The sequence below is a fragment of the Sarcophilus harrisii genome, chromosome 1 (assembly GCF_902635505.1).
Source record: "Sarcophilus harrisii chromosome 1, mSarHar1.11, whole genome shotgun sequence".
Taxonomy (NCBI): Eukaryota; Metazoa; Chordata; class Mammalia; order Dasyuromorphia; family Dasyuridae; genus Sarcophilus; species Sarcophilus harrisii.
Window position 1 is genome coordinate 219720842 of NC_045426.1, and position 23494 is coordinate 219744335.

At 35.1% G+C, this 23494-nt stretch overlaps 1 protein-coding gene across 2 annotated transcripts in view; it reads left to right on the forward strand.

The window, feature by feature from the left end:
* The window catches only part of B9D1 (B9 domain containing 1), a 70361-nt gene that overhangs the window by 23928 nt on the left and 22939 nt on the right, over positions 1-23494 (forward strand). The window contains exons 6-7 of one of the 2 annotated variants that reach the window (XM_003761326.4): positions 3371-3438; positions 7180-7535. In XM_003761326.4, the coding sequence (XP_003761374.1) occupies positions 3371-3438; positions 7180-7322 (211 nt within the window). In that variant the 3' untranslated portion in view covers positions 7323-7535. Of the gene's footprint in view, positions 1-3370; positions 3439-7179; positions 7536-23494 lie in introns of those variants that run through there. The other variant, XM_031937580.1, reaches the window with a different exon arrangement.

A 23494-nucleotide genomic window follows, 5' to 3' on the forward strand; every position in this document is an offset into this window, starting at 1 on the left:
AAAGGCTATTAAATAAAATAAAAAAAAAAATCTTCTTCCTTTCCTCTTTCAAGTAAGCATCTAGAGATATAAAATTTCCCTTAATAACCACTTTGGCTGCAATCCCACAAATTTTGGTATGTTGTCTCATCATTGTCATTCTCTTAGAATTAAATTATTGATTGTGTCTGTGATTTGCTGTTTCATTTTTTAGGGTCAGATTATTTAGTTTCCAATTAATTTTGGTCTTTTTTCCCTGACTCTTTATTACATGTAATTCTTATTGCATCATGATCTGAAAAAGATGCATTTAATATTTCTGCCTTTTTGCATTTAGTTTTGAGGTTTTTATGTCCTAAAACATGGTCAACTTTTGTATAGGTTCCATGAAACTCTGAGGGAAAAAAAAGTACATTCCTTTCTGTCTCCATGCAATTTTATCCAAAGATCTATTTCCAAAGAACTTCTCTAGGAATTTGAATGCTATATCACTTGGTGCATATGTGTTTAGTATTTAGTGTTTAGTTTACTTCATTATCTATGGTACCTTTCAGTAGGATGTAGTTTCCTTCCTTATCTCTTTTAGTTAGATCTATTTTTGCTTTTACTTGATCTGAGATCAGGATCTCAACCCCTGCTTTTTTATTTTTTTAACTTCACCTGAAGCATAATAGATTGTGCTCCAGCTCTTTACCTTTACTCTGAATGTATCACTCTGCTTTAAATGTGTTTCTTATAAACAACATATTGTGGAATTCTGGCTTTTAATCTAGTCTGCTGTTCACTTCTGTTTCATGGAATAGTTTATCCCATTCACATTCACAGTTATAATGACTAATTCTGTATTTCCCTTTATCTTATTTGCCCCAAGTTATGCTTTTCTCTCTCTCTCTCTTTTTTTTATTTAATAGCCTTTTATTTACAGGTTATATGCATGGGTAACTTTACAGCGTTAACAATTGCCAAACCTCTTGTTCCAATTTTTCACCTCTTACCCCCCACCCCCTCCCCTAGATGGCAGGATGACCAGTAGATGTTAAATACATTAAAATATAAATTAGATATACAATAAGTATACATGACCAAAACGTTATTTTGCTGTACAAAAAGAATCAGACTTTGAAATATTGTACAATTAGCTTGTGAAGGAAATCAAAAATGCAGGTGGGCATAAATATAGGGATTGGGAATTCAATGTAATGGTTTTTACTCATCTCCCAGAGTTTTTCTCTGTAGGCTAGTGAGTTCAGTTCATTACTGCTTCATTGGAAATGATTTGGTTGATCTGATTGCTGAGGATGGCCAGGTCCATCAGAACTGGTCATCATATAGTATTGTTGTTGAAGTATATAATGATCTCCTGGTCCTGCTCATTTCACTCAGCATCAGTTCGTGTAAGTCTCTCCAGGCCTTTCTGAAATCATCCTGTTGGTCATTTCTTACAGAACAGTAATATTCCATAATATTCATATACCACAATTTATTCAGCCATTCTCCAACTGATGGACATCCATTCAGTTTCCAGTTTCTAGCCACTACAAAAGGGCTGCCACAAACATTCGTGCACATACAGGCCCCTTTCCCTTCTTTATAATCTCTTTGGGATATAAGCCCAGTAGTAACACTGCTGGATCAAAGGGTATGCACAGTTTGATAACTTTTTGAGCATAGTTCCAAACTACTCTCCAAAATGGTTGGATTCATTCACAACTCCACCAACAATGCATCAATGTCCCAGTTTTCCCACATCCCCTCCAACAATCATCATTATTTTTTCCTGTCATCTTAGTTAATCTGACAGGTGTGTAGTGGTATCTTAGAGTTGTCTTAATTTGCATTTATCTGATTAATAATGACTTGGATATGCTTTTCTCTTTCCTTTTCCCCTTTCCCTCCTCCCCAGTATTTTGCTTCTGATCCCTACCTTCCTCAAACAGCTCTCCTTCTTTACAGTCCTTGCTCCTTTCTTATACCTTTCTCTTACTACTTCTGTTTTCCTTCTACTAGTCTTTTCTTTTCCCCTTTCCCCTCCTACTTCCCTATAGCATGAGACAAGTTTCTCTGGGAAGCTAAATATGTCTTATATTCTCTTTTTGAGCCAAATCTGATGAAAGTAAGATTCACACAATGTTAATCCCCCTTTCTTCTTTCCCTCAATTATAATAGGTTTTCTTTACTTCTTTATGAGATATAATTTACCTCATTTTACCTCTATTTTCCTATTCTTCAGTATAACCTCTTTTCCACCTCTAGTTTCTTTTTTATATCACAATAAAATTAAATTGTACCTGCAGTCTCTAAGTATATCCATAACAGAGATACAGTACTCGAGAGTTCTTTCCTTTTTACCTTTTTATACTTCTCTAGAGTTCTGTTTGGAGATCATATTTTCTATTCATCTCTGATCTTTTCATCAAAAATAGATGACATTCATCTGTTTCATTGAATATTCATCTTTTCCCCTGAAAGATGATGCTCAGTTTTGCTGGAGAGTTGATTCTTGGCTGCATTCCAGATCTTTTGCCTTTTGGAATATCATATTCTAGGCCCTTTGATCCTTTAAGGTGAAAGCTGCTAGGTCCTAGGTAATCCTGATTGTGGCTCCTTCATATTTGAATTGTTTCTTTCTGAATACTTGAAATATTTTTTCCTTGGTCCAATAATTCTGAAACTTAGCTACAATATTCCTTAGTGTTTTTCTTCTACTTTTGTTCTCCAGTTTCCTGAATTTCCACTACAAATCAGGTTAAGACCACCCAAAATTTCCCTCTGCCTTAGTAAATATTCTCAAAGAATTATTGAACATTGCTTCACTTTAACACACACTCCCCTCTTCACAATTGAATGACAGTTCATTTGGAAAAACAGTTATTTAGATGATTACAGAGGAAGAAGCTTTATAAATATAAATGTGTTATTCCAGAAGAGACTTTAAAGATTTGGTAGAAAGAATTTATTTTACTTATGTGTCAGCCTCAGGCCTAGAACTGTGATTTCGTAGGCAGAGGGAATTCTAGACTACTCCGGCCACTTGGTCAGACTGGCGCCCTCTCTGTGACGTAGAGCCTTAGGGGAGCAACTGTAACAGAGAGGTTGTATGACTTGTTCTGTGTCACATAGCCAGATGGGTTGAGGCAGGTCTTGAATCTGGGTCTTCTAGTCCCAAGACTGGCTCTCTGTCAGCCATTACATGTTGCCTATCATTTCACTCATACCAATTTTAATTTTCCTCTGGATACTGTTGAAGAAGAAAGAGTATTTTTGTTTGTTTGTTTTAAATCAGGAAGTATATAACAAATTCATTGTGATGAAATTTCTTTACTTCAGATTGTAAGACTTAAGTGTGTGTTTAATGAGTCATTTTACTTCTTTTATTCCTTTGTTTTTCTAGCTGGTTCATGGGACGAAGGCCTGAATACACAGACCCCAAGCTAATAGCTCAGGGAGAAGGAAGAGAAGGTAAAATTTAGGCTCTTTAACAAGCAAAATTAGCAAGTTTACTTATTTTAAACTCAGATTTCATTCCACATGTATACAGTAAATGCTTAATTTTAAAATTTGTGTATATAAATACAACATAGAAATATCATTCAGATAAAGCATTAAAATAACAAATATGCCAGACTACACAGCTCCGAAGAGATCTGAATGAAAAATTGTCCAAGAGAATGACAATGTTTGTCAAAACTTTGGACAAAGAATATTTTTGGCATCAGATATAGACTAAGCTTTGAGAAGACAGTGAATGAAAAAGTCATTTGACTCCAAGAGAGTGAGAAAATCCTCCATTGTGTACTTGGGCTTTTCATGTTATAAGAGTCTGAACCAAGGGTTATATTTTTAAAAATACAAGCCACATCTCTTGGCTTGCAGCTTCTTCCCAGGAAACCTGGGGAGAAATATAAGCAAGTTCTTATCAATCTAGGAAGATGGAATGACTTGGAAGCATATAGTTTTTTTTTGTTTGTTTGTTTGTTTTTTTAAGAGAAGGAAAACAAAGCTGAGATCCTTGAATTAGGCCTAGAATTGTATGTAGATCATAATCATAATCCCAAATATGAGGGTAGATTTTGGGCTTAGAAAGGACCTTAAAAATCATGGACTCCAGTTCCATTTTGTAAATGAGGAATCAGAGTTCAAGCCAGGGTTTGAACCCAGGTCATCTGATTAGAAAAATTCTCATGACAGCAATGGTATAGAGTATAGCAATGGTTCTTTCTTCTTCCATTTCCTGTCCTTTTTTCATGGCTTTCTACAGCTCTTATGCAGTGTTTCAGACAAGACAAAAACAAGTCTTTTAAGTTTCTCCAGACTTTAGATGCCATGTGACTGGTGTAAGATTAAAGCAGTGCCCTCTTCCTTTTGTCTGATTCTACCAATCCACCTCTCTTCAGCATTTCCCCCCATTGTCTATCGCTTACAACCCCACCAATTACCATGCCTGATAGAGAAAATGAAAAAAACTGTCTTAGCAACAATTTGAAAATGGTTTCAAAGTAGCAATTAATTACCTTTTTAAATGAATAATCATTGACTCAGTCAGAATATCATTTTCTTTCTTACTTTGCTGTCTGTTTTGAAGTCTCCTTGAAAGAGAAAATACATTATTATAAACAGCAAATAGGTTATTTGTAGATGGCAATTCATTCATTACAAATGGCCTAAGTATAATGAATAGGTTAAATTTCTTTAGAAATAATTTTTTATTAGTTATGATTAGGCAATAGAATGTTCTATCTAGAGAACAAAGCAAGTATTTTAAGTGGAATTATGTTTGTTGGAAACTATACTTGACATTATAAACATTGTATGGAGTCTTCCGTTTACATCACTGGGGAAGTGTATAAATTTTCTGTTGAACAGCAAGAATCTATTTAACAGCTTTCAAAATAATTTGTAACCTTAAAACAAATACAACAAAAATATAACAAAACAGGATATTAAATTTTACTTTATGAAACTAATGGATTAGAGAATAAATCAATCCTACATGAAGTTAATTTTATAGAATTTTAAAACTACCCTAAAACTTTACTGTTCTTATAGGAGTCTATATTTTAAGTCTTATCTGCCTACGTGGCAGATAGATAATAATGGATAGAGTACTGGACCTGGAATTAGCAAGACTTGATTTCACATATAACCTCAACATTTACTAGCTATATGATCCTGGCAAGTTTGTTTATCTTATTTTCCTCACATATAAAATGGGAATCATTATAGCATCTATTTCCAAGGTTATTGTGAGGATCAAATAAAATAATATTTTTAAAGTGCTAAGCACAGTGCCTGTCATATAGTAAGTATTTAATAAATGCTTGTTTCTTTCTTCTTTTTTTCTACTTTGGGCTCTGCCATAAACCAGACCCCCCCCAAAAAAAATAGTTCATCATGAGCAGCTGATATAAAGCCACCTCTTCTTTCCAAAGACCAGAAATTCCAGAATGGTTACTTAGAATAGCAAAATAATTTTTTAAAATGTTTTTCAGAATAGTGGACATATAAGTCTTCCTTTTTTACAGAGAGGATGTAGGCAGGGAATGTTAAGAGGCTTATCAGTATGCCACATAGCCTCTAAAATATGAATAATTGAATTGGCTAAGATTAAAAAAAAAACTTAATATTACCAGGAGTCATTAAATCATTTGAATTAAGGGAAGAGGGAGGAAAGTCCATGTGTATTATTTGTTTTAGGGCAGATCCAATCAGCAAATATCCCTGAAAAGGCAGAACTCAGGAAAAATATTATACCTCTCCCCTTCTCCCTCCTTAGAAAAGCTTTTTCAGCCCATTTTTCCTCTGAATTCCTGCCTGATAGTTCTATACTTTAATAAAACTCAGACTGGGTAGAAACATGGAAACTAATGGCCTTTTAGGCAGAGGCATCCATAGTTTTGTAATCATCATATTCCCGTCCCTTTTAAATGCTTAGGGACAGTAAATGGAAACAATAAAAATATATGATTCTTTTATAATAAAGTACACTATTTAGTAAGGAGCCAATAGAAGGTAGTCTGACATTAGTTTGAAAGTCTGCCACTAGTGCTGGGAAGGAAGGAGCTTTATTATTTTTTCCCTTCCCCCCACCCTTTTGAAAATTAACTGTCAGTGAAATGCTTTGGGACCCACCATTTGTTGGTTGAATGTTGTAAAAACCTTTTTGTTTGGTGAGATGCTTTGCTGTTGGTTGAATAAATTTTACATTCTACAAGGTTTCTAAAAAACCAGAAAGGCATAGTAGGAACTGTTATGAGCCCAGTAGCATTTTTTAGCAGAGTGATAAGTGCTATCTAAAGACTTGGCAGGGCTAGACAGACCATGGGCTGGGTGATTGTTCAAGCCTCTGCCTCCTCATAACACTGACCATTCCACAGAGCTTGAAGAGAGATCTACACTGGAACAGTCTGTGGTCTTTGCATTTCCAAGTCAGGGTTAGGACATAGATTCCAGGACAGAGATGGTAGCTTTATCTGGTCCAAACAAAAAGATGCAGTGGGAAGAAATTTACAATATTAGATCAAGAAAACAAAAAACAACTTAATTCTGGCCTTCTAGTTATCCTTAATAAATGAAGTAAAGAAATAATTTAATTTGGATTCATCCCAAATAAAGCTTCAAAGAACATGTTCACTTTTTAAGATGGTCTTCAAGGAACCATTGCTTATTTCATTCATTCAGTTCATTCATTGATTCATATATTTTTTATTGTCTGCTAAGCAGAGCTCTGAATAAGACGCAATTCCTGCCTTCAAAATAGCTTGTAAGTTAGAAGTCACTTTTTTTGAAGCCAGAAAACAATAGAAAATTTCCTGTGGTTCTTCACATTCTTGATAGGAATTGTGGGGTTTGAATCTTGTTTGTGAGCTAGAACTTTTCATCAAATCTCATTTCCTTCTTGAGGTCAAATGGGAGTTAGTGGTGGTGTTGTTTCAATTATGATACAGCTACCAGATCTGATTTCTTGTTTCTTGAACTACAAAAGTGCTGTATTCAGCTCATAGCTTAAAAGTTATGTAAACATGGATCCAACTAGCAGACCCAAAAATGTGAAAATAGTCTTTGGGCAGCATTTGTGGCTTAAGCATAGTGAATAGAAAGACCATCCTGGGCTTCTGGAGACTGCAGGATTTGAAGCTTCACTCTGAGTGATGTTCTGAAAGTTTCCATTTCCCTATAGGCTAATACTGTGTTTCTTCACAGTTACAAGGGTTCGCTCCCAGGGATTTGTTACCCTTTTGTTGAATGTGGTAACGAAGGACATGAAGAAACTAGGCTATGATACCAGCACTTTGGACATGCAGACCTCTTCAGTAATAGATATGTCAGAAGGCATTCTGAAGTGATTATGAAATATGACCCATATCCTTTAACTTAAATAACATTTACCTTTCAATATGTCTATATCCAATCTCTTTTAAAGCCAAACTGCAGATGTATTCTAAATTTTACTGTTGTTTTGTTTATTTACTTAAGTGTCATTTTATCTATGTCACTTTGAAGCAACAGCATCTGTAAACAAATATTTTTATATAATAAATGATTTTATTATTGAAGAACTAAGTATTTTCATGGTTGTTTTTCTAAAGTTAATACTTTCAGTACCCTGAAACTTTGGTGCAAGCTTAAAACAAATTCTCTTTATTTTAATAATAGCAGTTAGGACTATAAATCAGATGACCATTTTACATATTTTTCAGACTGTTTTGCACAAGATTAGTTTTTAGATTTTTGTTTTTTATAGAAAATGTAATAAGTATTAGACTAGGAGTCAAGAGCCTTAGACTCTAGAGCCATTTATGACAGTAATAACTATGTGATCTCGAGCAATTACTAAGGTTCTTTTCATTAAATTGCTTCTGCATGTGCCCTATGCTGGACACTAAGGATTTAGCAAGATTAAATAAGGAATAATCCCTGCCTTTATGTTCTAGTAGGGAAATATGAAACACTGACAAATAACTATCATAATATATAGTAACTTATAAGTATATAAGAGAAAGTTCACAAAAGTTTAGTGCTTTCTTGTAATATGGAACCAACCCCCCCAGTTTTCAAAGGCTTGCCAGTAGAGCACAAGCTCTAAGAAAGTTTAGCATGCGAGAAAAACTTTGAGTACAACCCCAGCAACAGGCTGTGTTTATTCTCTGAAAATCAGCCTAAGTATTAAGTGGCTCCTTATTAGTTGATTGGCCACTGTGTGATGAATTCACAGCCCATGAAACAGATCCTTAGTGGTTCCCTTTCGTTTCTGTAGAAGTTGTGTCAAAGTACCTAAAAAAGCAGACAGGGTGCTAAGAGTCACTGTTTTTATGTTGTTATAAATACATTAGTATTGTTGGTATTCTAAATGTAAGATCTTTGTGAGATCTTTTAGTGAACATACTGTAGGGACAGCAAAAAATAAAATTATAAAACATGACAAAATCATGAAACTAAAAAGGTCAAAAGTTTATAGACTATATTGAAGTCTCACTCCTGCATATTAATAATTTTTTAAAAATAAGACAGTTGGGAGGTGCCAGACCTGATGAGTAACATCATGTAAAATGACATTGACTATATCTTGATGGTTGGAAACAATTTGTTATTGATAGATTTGAGAGTTATTTCTGAATTGTCAGATCATCAGCTAATAAGACCAGACTTTAAAATCAAGCCCCAAAACACTATCCATAGAAGAAAAACCAAGTGGATGAAAAATGACTATTATCCAAAGTATACTATGTAGTTAAATGGATACTTCATCCATGGAGTTAGTCCATTAGTACGTTTATCTTGGACAGACATCACAATAGACAGTGAACTAGGGAGTTAAAAGGAGGAAGAAGATTCACATTTACTAAACTGATTAATGCTTTCAGTGGTCTAAGTACTCTCCTTGAATTAAAAATGCATTAAAATATAGTCTGTATTCGGATGATGCTATAGTGTTGTAAATCATGCGATCCCAACGTCTTTGAAGTATCAGAATTAATCCAAAGAGTGTGGTGGTTTTAATACAATATCAGTTTTAAATGATGGGCAAAATGAAGCATAAAGATGTTTGACCAAAAATTGGTTGAGCCTTGTAGTGAGAGTGAAGGATACTGGTTGACTGCCTTAGTAGCCACACTAGTACTTCTGGAGTGGGGGGTATTGAGGGAGGACTAGCACCCTGGGGGGAGGGCTCGCGGATTCCTGTTAGGGCTGCTTGTCCACCTTCAGGGTCTCCCTGTCACCCATGTCTCACGTAGGGGCCACACCCCAGTAAAATGGTCTCTGCAGGTGAGCTAAACTAGGTCAAGGAACATCAACAGGCCTTGAACTTGTCAATGAGTTAAAGGGAAGTCTGCTTGTGAAGAATCTCTCTAGAAAAATGGGGAGGGGCAATCAGAACAATCTATTCAGATGACATGAAGGCAGCGCGAGCAGGCTGGGTGGAGCCTCCAGCATCCCCTCAGTCTGAAGATGCCAGCGTCTGCCACTGCACCTTAGGCCATCTCCAGCGGTCCTGACTCTCCTGCACTTGGATGATTCTGGGGGAGACCACCAGTCTGACAATCTCGTGCCATTCTGCCCTACTTCTATCCGGTTCCAGCATAAGTCGAGAGCACCCTGTGATGCCTTTGGGCTTCTTTGGAAAGAAAGGAAGAATAACAATGACAACAATAACAACTTTCGTAATTTTGTGGCTCCCTCAGCACATTGGATGGACCCCTTCTGGAGAGTTTTGAAGAGCACATATACAAGAATGGCAAAGCATAAGAAGGCATGGGTAGATTATAATCTGTACTGCTGGAGAAATGACCCCAGTAGTGAGGAGACCATGACTCCATTAAGTATGAGAGACACAGAGGGCAAGGCTGAGGATCATGGAATTTAGCATTAGAAAGCATCTTACAGATGATCTTCTCCAACACTCTCATTTTACACAAGTGGACAGTGAGGGTCTTAAAGATAAGTTGCTCAGGGTCATTGCAGGGGACCCAGTGCCTCTTATCTAGTTTTCTCCGTAGGTATAAGCTGTGTGTGTAAGAGGAGGACACCAGCAGCCAGACCAGAGATGGACTCCTGGAAGAGGGGAATGAGGGCATAATCCTGTTGCAAACTGGAACCAAGGGCACTTGGTGCTTGCTCTTATTTGAGGCCTTTGCCCAGTGATCTCTCAGATCATAATGGCAATCTTTGACTGCTTCTGCCTTTGAATAGCACTTCACTGAGCAGGGTGAATAGACTTAGCTGCCAGATCCAACATGGGGTAGTACCACCATTCTTGGTCCTGAAAGTTTTTTTTTTTTTGTCACCTTTTTTGCCACAGCTATATCTTGACACGTGTTACCATCTCTTCTCTTGCTGTCTTCCTAGAGAGCTTTTTCTGAAGACACAAAGTTTTAATCCCAAAGAAATAGCAAGCCAAGAAGAGATGGTTAGACAGTTCTAAGGCAGGGCAGATCCGTGGTGTAGTAGATAAAGCACCAGCCCTGAGTTCAAATGTAGCCTCAGGCATTTAACACTTCCTAGGTGTGTGACCCTGGGCAAGTCATTTAACCCTAGTTGCCTTGCCAAAAAAAAAAGAATTCTGGGATATTTTTGCATAGGTTGGAACTTTCTGAAGACCTCTTAGATTATACCATCAAAACTGTTACCCAGTCATTGTTCTTCAAAAGAGAGACTGAGGGTGTGGGAGAAAGAGCCCTACATACTTTCATACATAGTCACAAGAACAGATCCCCCCGGAACAGAGTCAGCCACTTTCACTGGCTGGAGTTCTTAGCTTTTATCTCCTCCCATTTGTGATTGGGACAAGAAGCCCCAAATTTTTTACTCCCAAGCAGAGAGTCTTGAATTTTTAGGCTTTCTGATAGAAGGTTATGTTTTTAGGGGCCAGAAGGATCTAGCTTTAAACAAGATAGATATTGCCATGGTGGCTTTTGGTATTTGTGGAGAAATCATTTCTTCAAAAGATAGGCTAGACTGAAAACAGAAACTAGTTCAATAAACTTTAAGGGAATTCTTTGGAGAATATAACCTTATTAACAAGTAACTAGGGAACTGGGTCTGTTTGGGAACATTTTTAGTTTTTTTTATTTAATACTGTCACCCAGGGGGACTTCCTTAGCAGGCATCCACTGTCTGGTATTTCACATAATCACAGAATTAGGAAGGCCCTTGGAGATCATTTGGTTCAACCTGTTTGTGAACAGGAAAGCAGCATCTGCAACAAGTGATAATCCAACATTTTCTTGAGGATATCTTATTTTCTTGACCTACCAAGACAGCTTATTCTACTTTTAGGTGGCTTTAATTATAAGAAAATTTTCCTTACATCTAGCCTAATATATTCCTCTTTACAGTTCCTATCTATTATCCTTAATTTTCCCTGTTCTCCCCCAAGTCTTTTCTGGGCCATATTCATCTCAGTTCCTGTAATCTATATTGATATGATGTAGTCTCAAGTTCCCCAACCATATTAATGTCTCTTTTGGACATGAGATTGTAAAGTCCTTTCTGTAATATCCAGAACTAAACACAATAACTCAGATATGGTCTGACCAGAACAGAGCATAGTAGTGCTCCATTTTAGATATTATAATGCAGGTCAAGATGACATTAGTTCTTTTAGTTGTCATCTTACACAACTGACTGAGCATTTAACTTGCAAGTTCACTGAAGCACACGTAAGAACTATTGTCAGGCCATGTTTTTTATATCCTATACTTAAGCAATTGATTTCTCACACTGAAGTTTAGAAGGTGCTTACTAATTCAATATATTAGCCTTTTGGGATATTTTTGGATCCTGACTATTATCCATATTAATTATATCTATCAGTTTGTATCACCTGCAAATTTCATAATTATCACATCTATGCGGTAGAGTAAGTCATTGATAAACATTTGAATAGCACAGAACCAAGGAGAGACCTGGAATATCCGTCTAGAATTTTCCCTTCAAACTGATATTGTCCATTAACTATTGTTCTCTGGAGTCAAAGAAAATAATGGATATAAAGTTGTAAAGTGCTGAAAAATATCAGATGTAATTAGGTACAGTCACTTGACCAGTTCTGAATCTATCCCACTTATTGTTCTCTAGCCCATTTCTCTCCATGCTATATTCAAGAAGAGCATAAGAGACTTTGTCAAATATTTTGCTTAAATCTTAGCATACTATATCTATGACATATCAATTTAATTATTGTCAAATAAGAATATGAAAGTAATCTGGCATGATCTGGTTTTGATAAATCCCTACTAACTCTTATTGATCAATGCTTTTTAAATACTGTAAAATTTTAGGGATTTAATTCTAGGAATTTAAATCAAACATGTCAGCCCAAAAGTTGCACACTTCACCTTCTCTTTCTTTGAACATTAGGATATTTATCAGTTTCCAACAGTATTTCTTCAGTTATTTTCAGAAATCATCAAGAGTGGCTGAAGAGATACTTCCACAAGTTCTTTCAGGACCTTGGGATGCAGTCCATCTCACTAAATCGCAAAATGGCCCATATAACTTTTAACTCCTCTCCTTGTAGATATTTTTGGTTGCAATTCTCTATTAGCAATTTTTATTCTATCTTTCTCAGTCTAAAGTCTGTTCCCCTTGGCAGATAAAAGTGAATTAAATGTCAAATTCTCTGCTGTCAATTACTAATTCCTCTATCCTATCATCTAATGCCAAGCTTCTTAAAATGTGGATTGCCATCCTATATGGGATCATGTAACTAAAAGTGGGGATCGCTGAAAATGTGGCAATTGTAAAAGGTATCAAAAATTGCATCAATGTTTAATTCTTTGTAAAAAATAACCAAGCACATAAATCTTATTAGTATGCAAATTTACTTTTGTCTTTAATAAATGGTAAAATTATATATATACCAGAGAATTGTCTTAACTTTCAATAAATGTTTGATTTATATATCTATTTTAAATATTTGTATACCCAGAATCACATAAAAATTTCTCAGGTAAAAAGGGGTCACAAGTAGAAAAGTTTAAGAAGCCCTGATGTAAAGGCCTTTTATTAATTTCTTTGATAAATAATGAAAAAATGCTTATTAATTACTAATGCTAACTGACAAACATTGTGCTAAAGCTAGAGATGCAAATGCAAAAGTAGTAGCTTTCCTCAAGAAGCTTATATTCTAATCAGAGGAGACAACACATTGAGGGGAATAGTGGGTGTCTTGATCTATTGGGTAGTCCATAGACCTGCCCTTCCAGAAGCTATTGTATTGTCAGTCTCAATCACTCAATATATTTATTGGATGATTCTGCCTAACTGCTTTTTAATGGGAAAGTATTATGGGGAAGAAGCTATTGGTGTTGTATTGATTATAGTTCCCAAAGTAAGAGAAATGTATAAACCCCTAGTAGGCAGGGGACACAGGCAGGCGGGAAATGAGGATCAGTGAGTGCTGAGCTGAACAACATAGCTGCCGCTGGGCTTGGTCTCTGGTGTGGAGGGTGGAGCAACAGTAACAGTAGCAGGGCAGTAAATCGCCAGGAGAAAAATGAGGATGACTGGTTCCAGGGAATGCAGATGCCAAATCCTTCTCTTCCTCTCCCTCCCCCCCCCACCCAATTTGTCTAAAACCGTCTTTGTTATACTTAATATTCATTGCCAAGTACAGCTTAGTAGTTGCTACTGATGCTGTTCTTTTCTGTTCTTTTTCTTACTAATGCTTTTCATCACCATTCATTTCCAAAAATAACCCTCCCCTACCAGCAAGCCTTCCATTGACAAACAAGTTTGAAGAATGAAAAAAACAAAAAAAACCCACATTGACCCTATTTGATGATATGCAACATTCCACTCCCATAAGCCTCACCTTTTCAGTAAAAGAAAGTACATTTTCTCAACTAGGGGGTCTGTTCAGTCGTTATAATTATTGCCACTGGGTTTCATTTTATTGGTCTTTTCCTTTTGTTACAGTGTTACACTATTACAGTGGTTAGTTATTATTCTGCTGACTTCACCCTTTTTTATGATTCTTATAGAATCATGTTACTTTTATAGTCATCTTCAGTGCCTACTCTTGGCCCTCTGTGTCTTAAAAATCACAGAGATGATGAATTCCTTGTACTTCCATGCTGATCTCTTTAAACAGTTCTCTCTTTTGTTTTTTGGGGTTTTTTTAGGCTCCATTTTGCTTTGTCACAAAAAGTCCTTTCCAGCTAGTAACTCTTCCCCATAATACTTTCCCATTAAAAAGCAGTTAGGCAGAATCATCCAATATATTGAGTGATTGAGACTGACAATACAAGTAACTTTCTGCTTATTGTTACATAACAAAAAGAAAGTGTATTTTAATGTCAGTCATCTAGAAACAACTTTAGCTTTTGTGTTATACCTGAATTCTATTGTCATATAATATTGTATTCATTTACATTAGTATAATCATTATATATATTATTTTGGTTCTCCTTTTTCATTCTGCAAAGTTCTCTAAGTTGTCCATATTTATCATTCCTTTCAGCACAGTAAAATTCCATTACATTTATATGATAATAACAATAATAGCTAACATTTATATAACATTTACAATAATGCTAGGCACTGTGGTAAGTGCTTTACAATTTTTATCTCATTTTATCCTCACAGCTCTGGGAAGTAGGTGCTGTTATCCTCATCTTATTGATGAGGAAACTAAGTGACTTGCCAGGATTACATAACTAATTAGTGACTGAGATTGGATTTAAACTCAGGTCTTCTCAATTCCAGGCCCAGTTCTCTATCCACTGGGCCATCTAGCTGCCTTCTATAACAGTTTGTATATCCATACCTGAAATGATGATCATATAACAGTTTTTTTGCTATCACAAAGGTTTTTATTTGTTTTTCTTCCCCATTAGAAACTTTACGGCATATCTCTACTGGGTCTGTATCCCAAAGAGATCATAAAAAAGGGGAAAGGACCCACATATGCAAAAAATGTTTGTGGCAGGTCTTTTTGTAGTGGCAAGGAATTGAAAACTGAAGGGGTTTCTTTAATGATGTCCATCAGTAGGAGAATGGCTAAGTTATGGTATATGAATGTTATAGAATATTATTGTTCTATAAGAAAGGATCAGCAGGATGATTTCAGAGAGGCCTGGAAAGACTCACATAAATTGATGCTGAGTGAAGTGAGTAGAACCAGGAGATCATTGTACACAGCAACAGCAAGATTATGTGATGACAAATCCTCATGTAGGTGGCTCTTTTCAACAATAAGATGATTGAGACCAGTTCTACTAGACTTGTGATGGAGGGAGCCATTTACACCCAGAGACAGGACTGTGGGAACTGAGTGTAGATCACAACATAGTATTTTCACTGTTTTTGTTGTTCTTTGCTTGCATTTTGTTTTCTTTCTCATTTTCCTTTTTGACCTGATTTTTCTTGTACAGCATGATGATTGTGGAAATAAATATAGAAGAATTGCACATGTTTAAGACATATTGGGGACATATTGTCTAGGGGCAAGGAGAGAGAAAAAAATTGGAACACGGTTTTGCAAGGGTGAATATTAAAAACTATCTTTGCATGTATTTTGAAAATAAAAAGTTATTATTTAAAAATAAAATAAGCTGGAGAAAAAAGGCTAAATAAATAAATGAATGGATGGCTGGATAAATGAATGTGTGAAGAAAGAAAGAAAAGAAGGAACAAAGAAAAGAAAGAAAGAAAGAAAGGAATGAAGGAAAGGAAAGGAAAGGAAGAAAAAGAAAGAAAGAAAAAAGAGATGGAGGGAGGGAGGAAAGAAAGAAAGAATGAAGGAAAGAAAGAAAGGAGGGAGGGAGGAAAGAAGGAAAGGAAGGAAGGAAGGAAGGAAGGAAGGAAGGAAGGAAAGAAAGAAAGAAAAGAAAGAAAGAAAGAAAGAAAGAAAGAAAGAAAGAAAGAAAGAAAGAAAGAAAGAAAGAAAGAAAAGAAAGAGAAAGAAAGAAGAAATGAAGGAATGAATGAAAGAAAGAAAGAAAGAAGGGATGAAGGGAGGGAGGAAAGAAGGAAAGAAAGGAAGAGAAAGAGAAAGAAAGAAAGAAGGAGAGAAAGAAAGAAAAGAAGGAATGAAGGAAAGAAGAAATGAAGGAAAGAAGGAAAGAAAGAAGGGATGAAGGGAGGGAGGGAGGAAAGAAGGAAAGAAAGAGAAAGAAAGAAAAAGAAAGGAGAGAGGAAGGAATGAAAGAAAGAAAAAAGAGAAGGAAAATGGAGGGAGGGAGAAAGGGGAAGAGGAAAGGAAGGAGGGAGGGAGAAAAGAAGGAAGGTTTTTTCCTAGAGATATTTGGTGCCAAGATTCTTTCCCCCCATGTCATAACTATTCTTCTTGATTTTGTTTATGCAGATACTTTTAAATTCTATGTAATTTATATTTCAAATGGTATTTTTATCTTTTATCTAAATTTAAAATTTTATCCTTTTTTTTGTATAATTTGTATTATCCTATGTCAAATTACTCCTAGTTTGCTTAGTATAATTGTGAAATAACACCCCTCCAGTCTCTAATTTTTTAAATTATGTAACTTTTTCACATTTAGATAATTTCTTCATATGGAATTTATTATGGTGTGTGATGTAAAATGTTGGACTAAACTTTAATAGAGCCTTTTCTCTGGCACTTTGTGTCCTTGGTTTTATTGAACACTAAGCTGCTATGCTTCCCCTTGCTTTTAGATCTCATCTATCTAATCTCTTCTTTTCTATTTTTTTTAATCATTTATGAAAATTATTGTGGTAATTCCTTTTTTATGATATAGGTACTAATAATGATAGGTAGCCTTGATTCCTACTTTATAAAAATTATCTCCCTTGAAGCTTTTGACTTATTCTTTCATCTTAATTTTTCTTATTATTTCCTATATAAAATAATCTGTTGATCTTTTGATTGTTATAACACTAAATGTACATGTTAACTTAATATTATTTAATAATATTATCAATTTTGTTGTATTGGCATAGTCCATTGAGTTTCTTGAAAAGTCTTCCTTAATTTCTGTAAATTCTGTTTTATAATTGCATTATGGAAATCCCTTTTATCTCTCATCATTTTAAATCCCAGATACTTTTGCATTTTGCAGTTATTTGAAATGGAATTTTCTCAATTTTTCTTTTGACTTTGGTTAGTAAAATAGAGATACTGATGAATTCTTATGTGCTTTTTTTTGTATACTATTATTTTGCTGAAGCTAACTATCATCTTAATTTCTTGATTTTTTTATTTCTTAAGCATAGCACCCAAACATCACATTGTCTATAAATAGAAATAATTTTACTTCTTTGCTGATATTTATTTCCTTAATTTCTTTTGCTTGTTTTATTGCTCTAGCTGCTGTTTCTATTAGAGTATCAAATCATAGTAGAAAGGGGGATTATGCTTGCTTTTGCCCTGAAATATTTGTGTAAGCTAATATTTCTCCATTACATAGATATTTTAGTTGTTGGTTTTAGCTAAATTCTTGTTTTTCCTTTTTTTTTTTTTTTTTTTTTGCTGAGGCAATTAGGGTTAAGTGACTTGCCCAGGGTCATTTTCTTGAGCATATTTAAAGCAAAATCTTTTGTACTGACTGAGTTTTGAGACTGAAAGTGTAAGGGAGAGGGTGGGATGCTAACTCTCTCCTTTGGTCCCCACCCTAGGAATGTTGGTTCTCTTAGCTATATTCTACCACTCCCTTTCTTTTCCCATCAGAAAATTCCTATTCCATTGTTACTGCCCTTTTACTCCAAAGAAGGGATGTGTTTTATGCATTCACACAAAGTAAAATAGAAGACCACTTGACCAAGCACATCTATTACCCTAACCAGGCAATAGTAGATATTCTTAGGCTAAAAAGCCTGAGGAAAAGGAAAACTGTGGATCCAGCTTCACTTAGCTTTGGAATGTTTAGTAAATAGCAATAACTCAATTTCTTAATTTGCTTAGAGTTTCCAGTCAGAATAATATATTTTTTAAAATCTCCAACAATTGAGAAATAAGTAGAATTTTGCTGGATCCAGCTCAGACTGGCTCACAAAAGCCAAATGTTAAATTTTGATAATGTTTTGGCTTTGGTCATTTCACTTAGCATCAGTTCATGTAAGTCTTATCATCCTGCTGATTATTTCTTATAGAACAATAATATTCCATAACATTCACATACCATAACTTATTCAGCCATTCTCTAACTGATGGGCATCCATTTAATTTCCTAAAAATTTCTTACTACAAAAAGGGCTGCCACAAACATTTTTGCACATGTGGGTCCCTTTTTCTCCTTTAAGATTTCTGGGATACAAGCCCAATAGAAACACTGCTGCATCAAAGGTATGCCCAGTTTGGTAGCCCTTTGGACATAGTTCCAAATTGCTCTCTAGAATGGTTGAATCAGTTCACAACTCTTACCAACAATATATTAAGTGTTCCAGTTTTCCCACAACCCTTCTAACATTTGCCATGATCTTTTCCTATTGTTTTAGCCAATCTGAGAGGTGTGTAGTGCTATCTCAGTTGTTGCATTTCTCTAATTAAAAATTATTTAAAACACCTTTTCATATGACTAGAAATGGTTTTAATTTCTTCATCTGAAAATTGTGTGGTCATATTCTTTGACCATGTATCAACTGGAGAAAGGCTTGAATTCTTTTTTTTTTTTTTTTTTTCATAGCTTTTTATTTACAAAATATATGCATGGGTAATTTTTCAGCATTGACAATTGAAAAACCTTTTGTTCCAATTTTTCCCCTGCTTCCCCCCACTGCCTCCCTCAGATGGCAGGTTGACTAATACATATTAAATATGTTAAAGTATAAGTTAAATACAATATATGTATATATGTCCAAATAGTTATTTTGCTGTACAAAAGGAATCAGACTTTGAAATAGTGTACAGTTAGCCTGTGAAGGAAATCAAAAATGCAGGTGGACAAAAATAGAGGGATTGGGAATTCTATGTAGTGGTTCATAGTCATCTTCCAGAGTTCTTTCCCTGGGTGTAGCTGGTTCAATTCATTACTGCTCTATTGGAATTGATTTGGTTCATCTCATTGTTGAAGAGGGCCACCTCCATCAGAATTGATCATCATATAGTATTGTTGTTGAAGTATATAATGATCTCCTGGTCCTGCTCATTTCACTCAGCATCAGTTTATGTAAGTCTCTCCAGGCCTTTCTGAAATCATCTTGCCGGTCATTTCTTACAGAACAATAATATTCCATAATATTCATATACCACTATTTATTCAGCCATTCTCCAACTGATGGGCAATCACTCAGTTTCCAGTTTCTGGCCACTACAAAGAGGTCTGAATGGCTTGAATTCTTATAAATTTGAATCAATTCTCTGTCTTTTAGAAAGGAGGCTTTTACCAGATTCCTTGAATGTAAAAATGTTTTCCCAGTTTATTGCTTCCCTTCTAATCTTGTTCACATTGGTTTTGTTTCTACAAAAACTTTTAAACTTAATATAATCAAAATGATCTATTTTGTGATCAATAATGAACTCCAGTTCTTCTTTGGCCACAAATTCCTTCCTTCTCCACAGATCTGAGAGGTAAAATAACCTTTGTCCTTCTAATTTGCTTATAATATCACTATATCTAAATCATGAATCCATTTTGAGATTATCTTGGTATAGGGTGTTAGGTGTGGGTCAATCTAGTCAGATCTGAAGATTTGGTGCAAATAATTATCTCACAATTAGACATCTCAAGCAATCCATATGTCTTATCTGAAAACTAGACCTGTATTGGTCAATCAATTATTGTTTCTATGTTCCTTTTTTCATTGAATATAACCACCTGGATTGAATGGTACATCATTTTCTGATTTCAGGGAATTGTATCTATTTGTTCTCCCCTTTCAAACTTCCAAAGTCCCTTATCTTTTCTCCAATTAGAAATAAGATCACCTAATTTTGTATCCTGGTTGTTTTCTTCTAACTAGTTGATAGTATTTGATTAGTTGGTTTTTTGTTTGTTTTTGCTAAGGCATTTGGGGTTTAGTGACTTGCCCAGGGTCACACAACTAGGAAGTATTAAGTATCTGAGGCCAAATTTGAACTCCAATCCTCTTGACTTCAAGGCCAGTGTTCTATCCACTGTGCCACCTAGCTACTTGTGATTAATTGTTTTTAATACCTAAAACTTTCTCCCCTGTGTTCAGGATCCAGTGCCAAGCTACAGAGGCCTGGTCCTGATTTATCATGGAATTGGCATGCATTGCTTAAGAAATGGATATGCTTAGAAGCTTAACCCTTTGTTTCCTCATTTTATTTTTCATTTGTTACAGTTAAAGCCTCTTGAGCTTTCATTCAGACCATACACCCAGAGTCTGAATGTCTCAGTCTGAACTCCTGTCATTTGTATTGCCATTGCAGATCTCCTGTTTTAAATATGTCATGTCTCTCAGTCCCTTCCACATCTAGAAGAAATTAACAATGTCTGTTTGGGAATGGTAGTTCAAACAAATAAATTTAATGACAATTCTCCAAATTATGTCAACAGTGATCTTGAAATTGACTGATTTTATTAAGATAGATTGAAAAATATGGTTTGGGATCAAAATATTAAAAAGGCTGATATGGTGTATACTGAACAAAATCATTAAAAAAATGAAATTGATTCTATATTAAAAAATCAGAAAATGACCATTTGTCAATGTAGGAATCATTTCTGAATAAGATATTTGCATCAAAAATAGAGGAAAGGAAGGATAAAGAGGAAAAGACAACATTGTGTTTAGTTATAGTAAGTTCAATCTAACCTGAAAAATTGAAAATGAAAAAAATAAAAACATTAACTAACACCATTTCTTAGAAAAATTTACTACAGGAACTACAGTGAGGAAGCCAGAAGACCCCAAAAATCATTTAACCAGAAAACATCTGACCTTGTTGCCAAGGGGAGAGACATAGCAGTTAAGTACCCTGCTTTGCAAAATATTTAAGAGCAATGATGATAGAAAATTATGAACAGTGTATTGTCTCATAGCTAAATGTAGTGAGGGGGAAAGAAACTTTCACAGAAGTAGGTATGAAACCCAACTAAATCATAACATTTTGAAGCATCTGTAGATTGTGCTGGCAATAAATGGAGATAAATGGAACTACCTTATCTTCTGGTGTTGCTATCTTTTTAGTGACAACAGTAGCATCCCCAAATTGAGACTTTGTTCCCTCAGCACCCAGTAGCCATGAGGAAAATAGCAATGGCATTAAAAAGATCAAGTTTACTTCTTATTTTTCAGTCAACAGATTGTTTAATAAATTAGTTTGGGCCTGCTATAACTATTTCCCATTGTTAAGTTTCTTTCCCTGCAACATCACCTAATATCTATTTTATATATACATACACATGCACACACACATATGTGTATGTATGGTATGTGTATATATATACACACACACATATACATATGCATATGTATATACATACACACGTCTCCTTAATAGAATGTAAGTTTGAGGGCAGGAACTATTTAACATACATTTTTATATACCCAGGATCTAGTATAGTCCCTGGCACATATTAGATGCTTAATAAATGTTTGTCAATTGATTTATTGACTGAAATGGTTAAAACCACTATGATCTCAGAAGGATCAAAAACAACTGATTCATGGTAGGCACAAAGCAGCTATACATATTGCTAATGACTTTCAGAGGAGAAAGTCCATAAAAATTGTCAAGGACATGTATGTTTGGAAAAGAAAGTTTGCCAATCATGTAGTGAAAATAAAGCATAACAGATGGACAATTGGTCCTACATTCATGTCTACAAAATACAAACCCCCAGAAAGTGATCTTTAACACCTCCTTAGAAAGTTGTGAAAAGACAAGAGGAAAGAATTGCCAAGCATGAGAATCCATAGTACAGGTCTCCATCTGCATCAGTGGAAGGAGTGCTCACATTAAGGTATATAAAAGCCTTTTACCTGGGGACTCTTGGGAGACCATCAGACATTTGCAGACAAGTAGAGAGGTTTGGATGGTGGGATTTAAGGTGTCAGTGACAAAAAAACTGGGAAGGATGATCTTTAGGGCCCAGGGCTTCTGAAACAGTTGGTTCTATGTAGCCTAAGTAAGTCCTACTGAGAAAAAGATTTATTTTAGGCAGAATCCTTGAAACCTACTCCAATTTAGAATATCTCCAAATGGAGTCTGAGATCATCAGTGTCTGCATTCTAAAAATTATTGGCTGATAAAAAGTGAGGGGGAGGTGGGAAAGGCTCATCTAGCAGCTATCTTCCTGTCTCCCTCTGCTCTATATCAGTTTCATGGCATTATTCTATTTATACATATTGGAAAAAGTGAATGTAGAAATAAGTATGGAACAGATTTTGGACTTAAATATGTATCTCTGAGTTAGAAATGGAAAAAGAAACCAGTTTCTTCTTCCTCCTCTGCTTCCCTCAAATCTTTCTACCACAAGCCCTTTTTGTAATGGCAAAAATGGAAACTGAGTGAATGTCCATTAAGAATGGCTGAATGAGTTATGGTACATGAATGTTATGGAATATTATTGTTCTGTAAGAAACAACCAGCAGGAAGATTTTAGAGACTTGGAGAGAATTAACATGAACTGAGCAGAACCAGGAGATCATTGTACACAGCAACAACATTATACAAAAATCAATTCTGACAGATGTGTATCTTTTCAAGAATGAGATGTTTGAGACGAGTTCCAATGATCTGGTGATGAAGAGAGCCAACCATACCCAGAGAGAGGACTGTGGGGACTGAGTGTGGATCATAACATTTTCACCCTTTTTGTTGTTTGCTTGCATTTTTCTCATTTTTTTTTTCCCTTTTTGATCTGATTTTTCTTGTGCAGCAAGATAATTGTATGAATATGTGTATATATATATATATATATATATATATTGGATTTAGCATATTTTTTACGTTTAACATATATTAGATTACTTGCTATGTAGGGAGGAGATGGGAAGAGGGGGGGGGGAAATTGGAACACAAGGTTTTACAAGAGTTAATGCTGAAAAATTATCCATGCATATCTTTTGAAAATAAAAAAAAACTTTAATAAAAATATAAATAAAAAACCCAAACCATTAAAAAAATAAAATAAAATAAAATAAAATTACCACAACTCAAATCCTGTTTCTGGTCCTCTGGAGCTGGAGCTGAGCTGTTCAGGAAATTCTAATGCTCTTTATGCTTTCTTGTTTAATGAACTTTTGCAGCATCCTAGTGGTACAACAGAAAGGATTCAGTGGACCTAGTGGAGCTATTCTTGGCTCTACCACTTGATAGTTAAATGAAATTGAAAAAGTCACACTTTTGTAGGCCTCAATTTTCATCTGTAAAATGGGATTAATAATAGGACTGTTAATGAGGATCAAATGGGGTGAACAGCAATAGCTAACATTGTTAGAACACTTCGAGATTTGTAAAGGACTTTATAAATATCTCATTTTATTCTCCCAACAAGCCAGAAAGGGTGGTACTCTTTATTACCCCCATTTTACAGAAGAGATTAAAGCAAATAGAGGCTAAGTAACCTGCCCAGGTCACACCAATAAGTGTCTGAGGCAGAATTTGTTTCATATCCAGTGCTTTCAT